General features: G+C 31.5%; 2 protein-coding genes across 2 annotated transcripts in view; both read left to right on the top strand.

Annotated features, from left to right (window-relative positions):
• The first annotated feature begins 1,716 nt into the window (after nt 1-1,716).
• Nucleotides 1,717-4,843, top strand: LOC119576791. The gene is made up of 6 exons (XM_037924435.1): nt 1,717-1,764; nt 1,971-2,159; nt 2,372-2,504; nt 2,961-3,096; nt 3,384-3,471; nt 3,728-4,843. Exons 1-6 carry the CDS (start codon nt 1,744-1,746, stop codon nt 3,848-3,850), a joined length of 690 nt encoding a protein of 229 aa, XP_037780363.1. The 5' UTR covers nt 1,717-1,743; the 3' UTR covers nt 3,851-4,843.
• Nucleotides 4,844-6,564: 1,721 nt separating this feature from the next.
• The window catches only part of LOC119576790 (ADP-ribosylation factor GTPase-activating protein 1-like), a gene marked incomplete at its 3' end in the record, with an annotated part of 13,123 nt that continues 4,631 nt past the window's right edge, over nt 6,565-15,056 (top strand). Inside the window, 8 exon segments of the mRNA XM_037924434.1 lie at nt 6,565-6,609; nt 6,611-6,640; nt 11,142-11,309; nt 11,718-11,831; nt 12,001-12,112; nt 13,035-13,212; nt 13,785-13,899; nt 14,043-14,153. Coding sequence (XP_037780362.1) covers nt 6,580-6,609; nt 6,611-6,640; nt 11,142-11,309; nt 11,718-11,831; nt 12,001-12,112; nt 13,035-13,212; nt 13,785-13,899; nt 14,043-14,153 — 858 coding nt within the window.

Raw genomic sequence — 15,056 nt, 5'->3', positions numbered from 1 at the left:
CGGCGTTAGCCCCTTGATGATGATGATGGAAATAATGTTAGATCAATGGTACTAATATGATAATAATAATAATATGATGATGATCGATGATGGATGATGATAATAATAATAATAATAATAATAAAATATATTGATAAGATAATGATAATAATGATGATAATGTTATTGAAGATGATAATGGTAATAACAATTATTTTATAATAAATTTTTACCCTCCATACACTGTCTGATTACCACACTTATCCTAATTCATGAATAACAGAAAAATCGAATCACGCAAACTATAATGACCCAACAAATCAGTGACATGAGCAAAATTAGAAAAAAAAAAATCCTGACCAAAGCAAAATCAGTTATATACATCAAATAAAAAGAGCACTATGACCACAGAAGCATCAGGTACATAAACAATTTTATTAAAATAGAGGGAAAAAAACATCAATGACTAGAGCGAAGCCAATTGTATGTATAAAAAAGAATGAAGAATAAAAAAAAGTCAGAGCAAATGGCCAAGTTGCCCCGACGATTTCCCCGTTTTCTAAGGCTGTGTTGACACCGCGGTCCGTGGCGGCGCGCGGCATCGGCGGCGGTATCGCCTGGCGGCATCGGCGGGCGGTGGCGGCGGCGGCGGCGGCATCGGCTGCGCCCTCGGCCGAGAGCAGCAAGGCCCTGCGCCGGAGTTTTTTTTCGTGCTCTCAGCAACCAGGTGTGTGTGGGCTCTGAGGCACACTGCATGAATTGGGGGGAAGTGTGTTTGGTTCGGTTTGGTAAAGGAAGACTTAAAGAAAATAAGGGACGACAGGCTCAAGTGTGTCCTATACGCAAGATTTTGTAGATAGAAAAAAAAGGTTTTGTCTCTTTATGATCATTATCTTCAGTGTTTAAAAGGGTGTTCTGTTTAAAAAACTGCGAGAATTAAACACGGTAAATGGTTATCAGGTAAATGTTTAAAGGACCCTGCAAGGGGCTTCCAAGACGAGACTTTTTTTTCCAATAGATATTTACTCGTCCTGTTGCTTCAGATGGTTGATTCGGCAGAATCCATGCAGGAATGACAATGCTTCAGTAAGTGCTTTGACACGTTGTGCTCTGCCAGACCCCATGCAAATCTGCCTCTACAGAGACAGCGTGCACTGGATCGGTATTCAATGCTTAGGCATAAGGTTTACTTTCCCAACTCGCCACTACTTTTGAGGCGGAATGCTGATCATTAACAAAGATCTAGGCTCTGTCTTGCATAAAAAAAGGTAAAATCGTTAAATATTTGTGGACAGCCCTCATGCACACCATAGGCTCAAAGCTGTGATGGGTGCTAAGCCAGTGGCATATGTGTGTGTGTCTTAAATATTTACCTGTAAGATGACATGTTCCGATTGGAATTAATAAAGATTAATTGATGACTCCATTGATACTCTGCTGCCAATTTATGACTAAAGGCAATGTTAAGTTCAAGATGCAATAAAAGAGTCAGTCAATTATATTGTGTAGAGTCTTTAGTCATGAATTATTTTCATCTTCTTTGAACCTATGAACCTAAATTAAATCTGTAATGGTCTTTACGAAGGAGACTTACCTTGGCCAGAATTGACAACAGCAAGAAGCATGGAGACCTTGGTGGCACTGCATGGGGCCCAATGCCGAGCTTAGGGCCAGAAATGGAGGGAAAAGTCAAGTGCAGTGACTCTGGGTAACTTATTATGTTGACATGACGTTGTGGTGTCTGGGGCGGAGGAAAGGCTGCCCATGTTCTGGAAAAAGGCAGAAGTAAGTTCTTTTTAGTCAGGGTGCTTAATATGATTCCTAAAATTTTTCTTTGTGTTAAAAGAGCAAGAAATCAAAATCGTTGTTATACAGTTAGTAGGACTTTTAATGCAGGTAGGGTAAGGTTCTAAAGAAAAGTAAAGATATGGATTTCATATAGACTGGAAGTATCAAATGACATTTATGCATATATTTTCTTTGAAACATAGGAGTGGGCACCTTGCATAGAAGCAGGCATCAAAGAATTGTCTGGTTTGGTGCTGGATGAGGTCAAGAAATTGAATGTGAAAGTGCAGTGGCAAGAAGACCGAAAAACCATCACCCTGAACCTGTCATCCAGACTCAATGACCTTGCATTTAAATGGATCTTCACATTAAACAGATTGTCTGATGACCTGGTGGGTATTTGTGTTGTATATTTTTTTTCTTTTTTCATGATATATATTTTTTTTTTCATGATTTTCTTGCTCTCCCTCATTACCAAGTGTTGATTGAATGATTATATGTAGCTTAATTCTAGTCAGATGTTAAACCCAAAGACCAGGATATAGTAGTTTTTATTGCATTTATAAATGTTTTTCTGTACTTGGCTGTTGGCATGTTTTTTCAGTTTCGTGAACATTGGATAGTACCACTAGTTATACAAATGCATCATATGGGCATAATTATTAAACAGCTCAATACAGACCTTAAAAAGAAGACTGAACAATTGAAGGACCTTACACCTGATAGTAAAAATAACAGTAAGTATTATGAAATATAATTTTCTTTTATGAACTTTATTAATTGCAACAGGCATAGAAAATGTATGAATGAGAATAAATATCTTCACACTGCGAGAGATGCATTTAACCAGTTTTTAATATATCTTCATCAAAATACATTATATCTTCATCAAAAATACATTTATTTATGGTGAAGATATATTCTAAACCGTTAAATACATCTCTTGTATTGTAAAGATATGCATTTTCCTCCATTCTCATTTCTAAAATATCAAGTAACTTTTCAAGAAAACATGTCATCATTTCTGAAACTTTAAACTTTATTATGAAGTGTCACAAAAAGTGTTTGCATCACTCAGCAGGAGAAGCTGATTATGATTATGACTCAGCATCATAAGCTAGTAGTAATATGCTATTTAAAGTGATAGTAGGAAAAGTTGCCAGATCCAATTATTTTTACTTAACATTTTACAGAAATAATTGGTAAAACTAAGAAGAAGGATGTGATAGATGCCTCAGTAGAAGCATTGATGGTAGAAGGCAATTGGACTGTACTGCAGGACCATCTTGTCAATTTTCCACATATAATGAAACACTTATCAAGCAAAAGGTAAAACCCAGTCTGAATGAGAATGCTGATAATATACAAAAGATATTATGAATAATTAGCTTAACCATTTTTCTATCTTCCTAATGAAAATAGTAACCTTCTGTCTTTGGACGTAGGAATTTTATAATAATAATCATTTGCCAGAAACATGAAAATGTTAAAAGTTTTAGATTTTTTGTGTGCTGTTATTTGACCACCATCATGAAAATGGAGTGGATGTTGTTTAGTTAAAGAATCATTTAGGCATGAAACTTTAGTAGCTAAACTTTTGTCTTGCATACTTGCAGAAAAAGAGAGTTAGAAGAAAGCGAGAATCCACCAGGGGCAGCAAACACTACTGCTGCTGCCAATAAAGGTCAAAAGAAATGTAAGGAGGTGAGTTTAACAAGGACATACACACTTTGTATTTTCATTCATGTTAATGCTGTGAGAGAAATACACTTGAGTATAAAGCATATTCTGAGATCATCATAGTGTAAGTCTTGAATAATAAATTGCATTTATTTATCTGTGTATGCATGCTATACGGAAAAAAAAAAAAAAAAAAAGGAGTTTGGGAAAAAAAAAAAAAACCCCTTTTTTTTTTTTTTCTTGTTTTTTTTAAAAATTTTCTCTGCATTTTCCAAAACAGGAGGAGGAAGAATTTAAGAGGCTGGAAAGGGAGAAAGAGAAGGAAAGGAGAGCCCAGATACAGGAAATTCAACAAGGACCACCATTAACACAAGCGCCAAACAAGAAAAGAAGAAGAAACTGAATATTTGATTAACCTTTGAAGAAATGGTACATGTGATATTATTGTGATAAATGAATAATGCAGATTTTCATGTGGTCACAAGATTTTGTTATATTATGTGCTATGAGCAGTAGAGGCTTATATACAAGCCTGTAAATTAGCATCATAGTAACAAAAAGTGCACTGGGGACATTACTTCACTGTAATTTTTATTTGTAGTCAAATATTATGATGATCAAAATGTAGTAGTTACAAGCACCTCTTTTTATAAAGTGAATTTTAGACATCTGCCAAGTGATGAAAGTACAAATGACTTTATATGGTTGAATGCATGTGATTTCTGTCTGACATTCTTTTCTAATGGCTTTTACATCTGAATTTTATGTGCAGAAATATAACTCATGAAAACTTGTAATGTAAGAGAGGCATACATCATCCTATCCAGCATTTGTGGGTCTTTCTCTATCATCCTTATGTTCTGGGAAAGGGTGAAGGGGCACTTCCTTAAATTATCAGTTACTCTGGAAATTATTTTATGAAAGTGTTGTATTTAATATTTTATGTTCTTCCTTTTTTAACGAATTTTAATAAAGGTTTTATAGAACCCTTATATCTAGTTTAAGGCATGTAATACTAATATAACTGTAATGCACAGAAGTCTGGTTTCTGTTTTGAAAAAAAAATAGCTATGCAAAATATTCATGTATGGAAAGAAAGTGTGTCAAAACAACATAATATTATTATTGTTGTTATTTTAGATATAGCAGGTTTGTACGGTGCTTCTACCATGTCTTTGAACATTAATATTGAAACCTTGTATGTAAAGCATTCATATTGCAGCTTATTATACTGTACTTCATCACTTTATTGTATTTTGCTGTGCATTCAGTATATTAAGTGGACTAATCTTATACTCTTTTATGATTGCCAGTTAATCTTGATTACATATTTGAAAGGAATATATATAATGAACTACTTCCTAATATATATTTCAAATAAAGAAGAGCAAAGAAGTATACATTTTTATACCAACCTGTTTTTTTTCAGTGCTGCAGTTATTTTTGAGACGAGACTATTAAGTCAAAACAGGGACTGAATTTGAAATTTCAATGAAGTTTTTCATTATTTTATTGCCTCTGATTTTTTTCATTATTTTATTGTCTCTGATTTTTTTCATTATTTTATTGCCTCTGATTTTTTTTCATTCTCTTGTTATGTTTTCCTTATTTTTCCAGTAAGTTTTTTGATAGTGCCTTCTGCATCTGATGACAACTTTGTATTTTCCATACCACTTAAAAAATCTGAGAGGTTTCACATTCATTTTAATTTTTGAAGTGTTAATAGAATTGTCATCTTTTCTTCTAGTGTGCAAATTCTTCTTCTTGAGCTTTTCCTCCTCCCACCTTTCCAGAAATGTTATTTATACTCCCATTACCCAGAGTGGCTTTGTGATTTGTGATTGAACATAATGTGAACTTTTATTCTAGAACCTATGCACTACTGTGCAGACGTTCAGTGACTGGATATTTCAGGTGACCCAAAGTGTCCTAAAACAGTTTGTAGGTGTCCACAATAAGTCCTTCCCTGATTTTTCAGTTAATGGAAAGATATTTCACTAGGATTCTCTAATGGAAAGATATTTCACTAGGATTCTCAACATTGAACAGTAATTTATACACCAGATTAGTGACAAAGCAAAGCAAAGCAAGAAAAGAAAAGATTAAAATAAAAGTGATATGATTACCAATTACATTTACTGTTATTATCCATTAATACTTAATAATACCAAGAAAAAAAAGTGAATCACATTAGATTGTTGTGATTTTTATTGGAGTTATGATAATCTTTTTCTCATACAGTGCCTCAGCATACTGCAAAATCCACATTTCACAGGTATATATGCAACATTTTATTCAGAATATAAAGTAGGAAATAAAAGCAATAAAGGTTATAAACTTATGAATACGCGAAAAAAAGAAAATGTGCTTAAACTGTGATGAAAAAAAAAGGAATACACGTTGGGCTCTACTTACTATATAATAAGCTCTGAATATTTTGTTAGTAGCTAGTGATAATTGCGAGAGTGAAACCTGTTGAAATTATTACAGGTATCAATTTTAGTTTTCTGTTGTAACTTACTTTCGATAGGTGATTGGTCCCTTAGACTTAAATAGAAAAATATATGATATTTCGCTGAATCACACAAAGTTCAGATTTTCAAAAAATATATACAGTGAACTTCTCTGATAAATAAGATCAATGAATGTTTATTTTGAAATTCGCGCTCAAGTTATCAGCTGTGCCTTTTGGTTAGTACATATTTCGTATGTGTTGATTTCACCTGATATACGATGAAATCATAATAATGAGACTTTTAATACGTATTCATAATTTTCTTGAGTATTTCATCTTTTTGAAGTTAATATTGATAGATTGTTAACGTCTTACAGGTCAGTTAAAGAATTGAAAGTGGCTCTTATCTTCCCGGAAAAATGACGTAAATAAAATAATGAAACTCCTTTGTAGTACAAGAAAACCAACTCACGAATAATTTTGATATTTCTAGCTAAGGCCTCTCAGATTTAACAAAATTATTAACTTTTATTCCCATTTACCAAAAAGAATAGAATCAGAATTTTTGCACATGAGAGGCGTGGGACGAGAGAGCTTGTTTTGACCCGACCAGCTGACTGTAAACAATCCGTGTTGGCAGATCCTAATGCCTGGCAGTTTCGTCGCCGTCTGTCAGGATGGCCAGCCCTCGCACGCGTCGGGTACTTTGCCGAAATTAAGCCCAAAGATGAGAATAGTGTAAGTACATGAGACTGGGATGTGTTGAGCTGAAAAAAGTGTGTGTTTGGAAGATCCATTGTGTAATAAGGGTACTGTTAGTGGGTCAAATTCGTTTTCAGGGTCACAGGCTGACCTCCAGGTATACGAGACTGGGTCATCAGCACTCGAGGCGATGATGCTGGGCACGGGGGAACCATGCACATGCCTAGTTTTATACCAGGGAGATGCTAGCGACTTACTTTAGTATTACAACATGTCTTCTGGGGAAATGTGTGCAAGTGGTCAAAAGAGAATTGAGGTTATGTAATCAAAGATAAAGAAGGGTATGGTAAACATATGGGAACATAGAGCCCACACAAATTAATTTTTAAGGGCAATTAAAAAAAAAAGCAGTCTGGAACACAGACTTGCAAATTTCAGGGCTGGGAAACATGTCAGAGACAGAGCCCTTTGTTTGGGGAATCTTTAGGATACAGACTCCTAAAGCTTTTGTGACATAATGTTTTATGACATCCAGCATTTTCATCTGAGAAACTGTATATTTGTGTTGCTTTTGTGACATAATATTCTATGACATTGAGCAATTTTAGTTGACAAATTGTATATTTGTGTTGTAAATGGTGTACTTTTTTCATTTGACTCTGTTATTTGTAAGTTTAAATTTAAATTAATATAAGAAAAAGTCCACTATTTTTATAATGTCACTGGTTATCCACATGGAAAGGTAGTTGATAACACTGATATATATTTGTGTGTGTGTGAGTATATGCATGCGCATGTGCATGTGTGAGTATAAGTGTGAGCGTCTTGTGTATATACATATACAGGACATATACAAATATATATATATGTATATATATATATATATATATATATAGTATATATATATATATATATATATATATATATATATGTATATATTTATATTATATATATATATATATATATTATATATTATTATATATTACATATTTATATATATTCATATATATCAGCTCATATTATATATATTATATATATAACATAATTATAATATATACCTAATATATATATATAATAGTTATCTAATATATATATATATATATATATCTATTCTCTCCTTATTCTCTATATTATCTTATACATAGTATAGTATCTATTCCTATATCTATTATATATATATCTCCTCTCGCGGATATATTATATATTTATATAGTATTATCTATTCTATATATATACATATATATACTCTATACTCTATATATATATTATATATATTCATATGCTACTCATACTATATATATATATATCTATCTCTATCTCCATCATCTATTTCTTCTCTCTACTCTATCTATATACTCTATGTATATTATAATATATTATATCTCTAATAATGCTACTATATATATATATATATCTATATAATATATATATTATCTATATATATATCTATTCTCTTAGATATATATATATATCTATATATATATACTTATATGTTATATATCTATATATCTATATATATATATATTATATATGATTTATCTATCTATATTATCTCTATCTTCTAATATCTCTATCTTTAAATAATATTTAAACATATCTATTATATATATATCTTATATATATAATATATATATATCCTATATCTATGATAGATAGATATTATATTATATAATATCTTATTATATATCATAGCTTATATATATATCTATATTCTATATATATTTATATATATATATTATCATATATTATATATCTATACATATTATCCTCTTACTATATATCTTATAACTACTATTTTATTATCTCTATACTTCATCATCTCATATTATATATCTCTTATACTAGTCTTATCTATCTCTATATATATTATATAGATATCTTATATCTATATCCATATATATACATATATATATGTATATAATATATATATATATATATATATCCTATCTCTCTATATCTCTATATCTAATCTATTTATATATCATTATCTTTATTCCATATCTATAATATGTGTATATATCTATATCTCATATAATATGACTCTATCTATATATTCTATATATTCATCTATATATATACATCTCTATATATAATGTATTATATGTATATCGATGTGTGTCATATCTCTTATACTACTATATATCATCTCTCTATATCTATCTATATCTACTCTATATTATATATATCTCTATATCTATCTATAATCTATATATATCTATATATCCTATTATCTGTATGTCCTATCTATTTATGATCTATATTATATATATATATATATATATTATATATATATATACTAATATATATATATATATAGATATATAATACATATGTATACCATATATACAATGTACAAAACATATATATGTATGTGATATATATGTAATCTTATATATATATATATATATCTATATATATATATATACATATATATGATTATATAGTTTTTTTTTTATTTATATATATTATATTATATATATGTATAATCCATATATCTTCACAATCATATATATATATGATATTCTCTCTATCTATTATCCTAATATATATATCTAATATACTCTCTATATCTCTCTCTATCTATATCTATATACTATATATACTATGTATCTATAATATATATATCTATATATATATGAATATATATGATTATATTTATATATACATATATATTTCACATATCTATATACATATCTCTAATTATCTATATGATAATCTCTCTGTCTATCTCTCTGTATATGCCTATATATGTAATTATACATATCTCTCCATATATACCCTATATCTACATATATATACATATATATACATATATATATATTATAGCTTTCTCTATATCTCATATTATATATATATATATCATATATAATGTCTAGAAATATATATGTATATATCCTATATTCCCTATATCTACATATTATCCTATATATACATCTATATACACTATCATATACATATATGTATATATAATATCTATTATATATATAATCATATATATATATATAGAGATATATATCTTATTACTATATGTATATAGATATTAGTGTATATATACATATATATTCACATACATATATATGTTTACATATGTATATATATTTACATATATATGTATGTATATGTATATATGTTTATCGTTATCAATGCGGCATTGCATTATTCCATCTTTCATGTATATATGTGTATATATTTATATATATGTACTGTGTGTATGTGTGTGTGTGTGTGTGTGTGTGTGTGTGTGTGTTGTGTGTGTTTGTGTGTGTGTGTGTTGTGTGTGTGTGTGTGGTGTGTGTGTGTGTGTGTGTGTGGTACATATATATGTACATATTTATGTACATATATATGTACATATTTATGTACATATATATGTACATATATATGTATGTATATGTGTATATATGTATATATGTATATATATTATATATTATATATATATATGGACTGACACATATATGGTCTATATAATGTTTAATTAGTGGTGTATATATGTGTATATTATGTATGTATTTTAACACAACACACACACCCAACACACACACACACACACACCACACACACACTCACAGCACACACACACACACACACACACAACCACACACACAACACACACACATACACACCACCCGGAATGGACACACAAAAGACGCACACACAACAACACACACACACAACACACCACACACAGATACACAGAACCACACACCACAAAGGCAACACAAAAACACACACACCACACACCACTACAATGTAATTTTCAATGTATATGATTTTATAGACACATTTGTCTTCATTTTCTTTGACAATTGAAAATACTGAATTAGTGTATAAGTGCAAGGTAGATATTTTTTCATCAGTATGTTAATTTTCACTTGCCTTGAAAGACCAAGGCTTTTTGGTTGGTCATGTTGATTGGAGCCAATATCCCCCAGGAGTGACCTTCTGAACACATGTTCATGCTCTGTACATTTGTTCTTTGTGGTGGTTTCCTGGTCTACTCCTCTCTTTAGTTTGTTTTGTAGTAACTGAATCATGTTGATATTGGAAAAGATAAACAGAGATGAAAAGGAGAAAGTCAGGGTGAAATAAAAAGGAAAGCATAGGAAGTGATAGATAAAATGAACAATATATTACAGGCTGACATACATAGGTGTAGAGAAAGGCAGATAGATATAAACATCCAAAGGGATGAGGTGAATGTTAACATTTAAGCCAAAAGTTGGCTTTTAAACAAAGAAGAGCATATAAAATACAAACAGACTAATGCAGGAATGTAGTGTGCAGATATTTTTCTTGTATCTAAAGAATTGATTATTCTTCATAAATAGAAGGGGGAGTTTATTCAAGATTTTGGTAGTATATAATCATGTATAATTTTTTAAACATTGGTTAGTGTGAGAGGTTTAATAAAAGAACTAATGTTAACAGGTAATTTGTGAGAATACATGACTTACTAATATATTATATTTAAGAATGAATTTGTGAATACGATGCAGATTTAGTAATAAAATGTTCATGCTTTGCTATCTTTCTACAGCAATGCTTTGAATGTGGGACGCATAATCCACAGTGGTCATCTGTAACCTATGGGATATGGATTTGTCTGGAATGCTCAGGAAAACACAGAGGCCTTGGAGTGCACTTGTCCTTCGTCAGGTCTATAACTATGGACAAGTGGAAGGACATTGAACTTGAGAAGATGAAGGTTAGTGTCTTACAGTAACAAATTTCATGTTATCTAAAAAAAAAATTTGTGGCCTAGTTCATCATCTATGCTTGGATGGAAGAGATTTTTCTTTAAAAGCAATAATTTTTAACAGCTATTGTTTTGATTCTAGATTTCTACATGAAATGCATGTTTTTTTGATGATGATATTTTTCATCTGCTGTAAACAGAAATTGGTATGCTTTATATTTTGATTTTAGATTTTCTTTCTTCTCCCTCTTTCTTCTTCTTCTGTTCCTTCCTTCTTCGTTCTGTCCCCTTCTTTTTCTTTTCTTTTTCTTTCTTCTTCTTCTTCTTCTTCTTCTTCTTCTTCTTCTTCTTCTTCTTCTTCTTCTTCTTTCCCAATTGCTTCTGAGCCAGTATTTTATTTGGTGTTATTACCTTTAGGTTGGTGGAAACAGGAGAGCAAAGGATTTCCTTTTTAGTCAACCAGATTACGATCATCAGGCCCCACTGCAGCAGAAGTATAACACTCGAGCTGCTGCTCTCTATAGAGATAAGGTGAGAAATGCCATTGTAATTGTTGAAGAAGTTTTGCCCATTTCCATTATAATTAATATTAAAGAATACTATACACTATGTTTCAGAGGAAAAACATATTCCTTCCACAAGAGATTAAATAAATGGAAAAGCAGCTTGACTTCATTCTCTGATTTGTCTTTATCTTCAGATCACTGCTTTAGCCCAAGGGAAATCGTGGAGTGTAGAATCTTCTCAGGCAAAGAACCACCAGTCGACAACAATCCCAAAATCAGTCTCTACACCGGCATTCAAGTCAGGAGGCATGTCCTTTCCTTCCAGCAATTTTTCCATGGATAAGAGAGCACTCTGCTTTAGCTTGTTAATTATAACTAATTGTGTGCTGTATGATGGAGGGTGGGCAAGGAGGGGGGGGGGGAAGCATCCTTGTAGACCCTAAATAATTTTCCTTGATGATCTATGGCACTTTCAGTACTGAAGACACTAAATCTAGTAAACCACTTCAATGATATATATTTCTCAAGTGTCAGTATTTTATCAAAATGTAAAATTAATTTAAATTTATATGATATAATGCCCTTTTGCAAATACAACACACTTCTGCTGATTATGGGGGAAAAACAAAACAACTTATTTCTCTGCTTTTGTTCTCTCAAACTTAAAACAAAGGGTAGGACAAAAGAACACAGTGAAGATAGAGCTAGAGGGAAATTATTGATTAGTATTAAATTTCCTTAGCCATAACTTCTGATATTATGTGGAGTTCCCCTGCTGGTATGCTTAGTTTATTCACATATCATACTGAGATAAAACGAATAATAAATAAGGAACTCTGCCAGACACCAGGGATTTTGCTATGTAGTTTTACTATTTATGTATATTCTTTGTATTTTAAATATTTTAAAATTGTTTAAAATCTTTTATCTATTTCAAAATTTTTAGTAGTCATTGAAAGCACCTATTCTGTGCTCATAAAATATACTAATAGGAAGCAAACTTGCACGTTTCTCTATACACTATATATTTCTATCCTTGCACATAAAAACATAATTCATTTAAAGAAGCATTACTTGAAAAGAGGTCACGTCAGGCATAAAGAGAGATGGTTATAATGTGCATTACTCAACACATGAGTGATAAAGTATTTATGCCCAAGAACATTGTTAAAAGTTTACAATGAAGAGGAATGACAAGCCTTTTTAACTGTGGTGTTATAACTCGCAGGACAAAATAGCTATGCATCCAATGGCTATGGTTACGGTGGTGGTGGTGGAGGTGGGGGGGGTGGGGGCTACCAGGACTACCAAGGAGGATACCAAGGAGGCTTCACCGACCCCAGTCTGAAGAGCCAGACAGAAGCTTTCTTTGAACGCATCCAAAATGAGAATGCCAGCAGGCCAGAGTAAGTCATCTTATTGGGTTCTGATATGATGTATGTTTACAGGTAAAAGTATCATAAATGAACTTGCACTCATACACATACACTGAATCACAATCCCACCCCACCCCCACTCGCATTTGCAATTGCACTTGCACTTGTACTTACACTCATGTTCACACACACACTTGCACATGCATGCATGCTTGTATGCACACACTAAATAAAAGATGAACAGTGTTCATTGTGACAAATATAGATAAAAATTTGAATGAGAATAAATATATTTACAGTGCAACATTGTATTTGATTGGTGTGACATATCTTCAACATAAGTAAATGTATTTCTGATGAAGATAAATTCAAAACCAGTCAATATATCTTTTGTATTGTGAAGATATTAATTCACATTTATATAGTTTTGTATGGAATGAAAATAATATTTGTTTGGGAAGACAATAAAGTGTGAGGTTTTGTGTGTTTTATATTTTAGGTATAATGTAAAGAAAGTTTCAGGCAAAGTTATGCTAGAATTCTCATGAAACTTACCAGAAAATATATGCATTTGTGAATGTTTTCCAACCTCACTCCTCCAGGCACCTGCCACCATCACAGGGAGGCAGGTACACTGGATTTGGAAACTGCCCTAACCCTCCACCAAAGAGTGCCTCTACTGAGTTTTTTGATACTGCTGTGTCATCTCTTACAACAGTGGGTACATTTTGTCTTTACTTCATGCTGAGATACAACTACATATACTTTGGTTTTATGCTCGTTCATGTCTATATCCTGTTTATATATTTACTTTAGTGTAAATTGTAGAGAAGACTGAAAATGTATGTTACAATTTACAGGGATGGTCTTTACTCTCTGTTGGTGCTACTAAAGTTGCTGGAAAGGCCATGGAGTATACAAACATTGCATCAGAGAAAGCAGTTGAATACAGTCACACCATCAGTGATAAGGTTAGTTCTGTGCTGCTGTATAGGTTTTGTTACAGGTGAATGTTAATGTGCTGTTTTCATTTGTTTTAGTTATGCATCATAGTTATAGTTGGGTGGATGGTGGTTTTGATATCTAGTGTTGAATGATTCACACTTATTTTTTTGAATACTTGATAGGATATACTTGAGCTGATTAAACAAGAAATTAATAAATTGATTCATTGTAAGTGATGTGTAAGTGGACCCCAAAGAAGGTTTTGATCAAGTGAAGTAAAGAGCTTGTGAGGGGGCTTGAGACCTTCTGGGCACAAGGATATTAAATTCAGATATTTATACATTAGAAAGACAGCTGATTTGAGGTCTTAGATTTTTTCTGGACTGAGTGAGTGTGAGGCACTGCCTTAGTTATTTTTTAAAATAAAGATTAATGTTCATAGGAAGAATAAGCTTTGTTCATTGGTAATTTGCATTGTGATTTTTTCAGCTACCCCTCTATTTGCTTAAGCCAGAGCTTTTTTAGGACTCTATCATCCCTCTAGCAGCCTTGTTGTAGTACTGCTGTTTTTACTGGAAGATGTAAGACTGTAAAAAAAACAGTATCTTTAGATTTAGAGGCTTATTTCGGTGGAAGAGAATGAAGATAGATATTATACATGCATATGAAAGATATTAAAAATGCTTATGAAATTGAGGTTCCATTCCATTAGGATTTTCATCATTGATTTGCTTAGCATTTGCTAGTTTTGTATTGTATGAAGCATTTTGGAAAAGTATGTATGGTTGGATGTCCAATGTTCTTTTAGAAGTCTGTGGAGATGTTCCTCTAGAATGTTATGCTAAATCAGAGTAGCAGTATCTAGGAAGTCAGTGAATCAGGCCTTTCTCTCTTGTCATTTTTTGTAGAGAAACTTATATTTTGGTTAA

The sequence above is a fragment of the Penaeus monodon genome, chromosome 9 (genome assembly GCF_015228065.2).
Source record: "Penaeus monodon isolate SGIC_2016 chromosome 9, NSTDA_Pmon_1, whole genome shotgun sequence".
NCBI classification, from domain to species: domain Eukaryota; kingdom Metazoa; phylum Arthropoda; class Malacostraca; order Decapoda; family Penaeidae; genus Penaeus; species Penaeus monodon.
The sequence above is the reverse complement of the archived record's forward strand: the minus strand, read 5'-3'. Positions and strand labels throughout refer to the sequence as shown.

Excerpts from the sequence above, each read along its gene's own strand:
- LOC119576791 (XM_037924435.1), top strand. The coding sequence starts at position 1,744 with ATGTTCTGGAAAAAGGCAGAA. Across the intron at positions 2,505-2,960 it reads ACCTGATAGTAAAAATAACA|AAATAATTGGTAAAACTAAG; the intron begins GTAAGTATTATG and ends AACATTTTACAG. Across the intron at positions 3,472-3,727 it reads GTCAAAAGAAATGTAAGGAG|GAGGAGGAAGAATTTAAGAG; the intron begins GTGAGTTTAACA and ends TTTCCAAAACAG.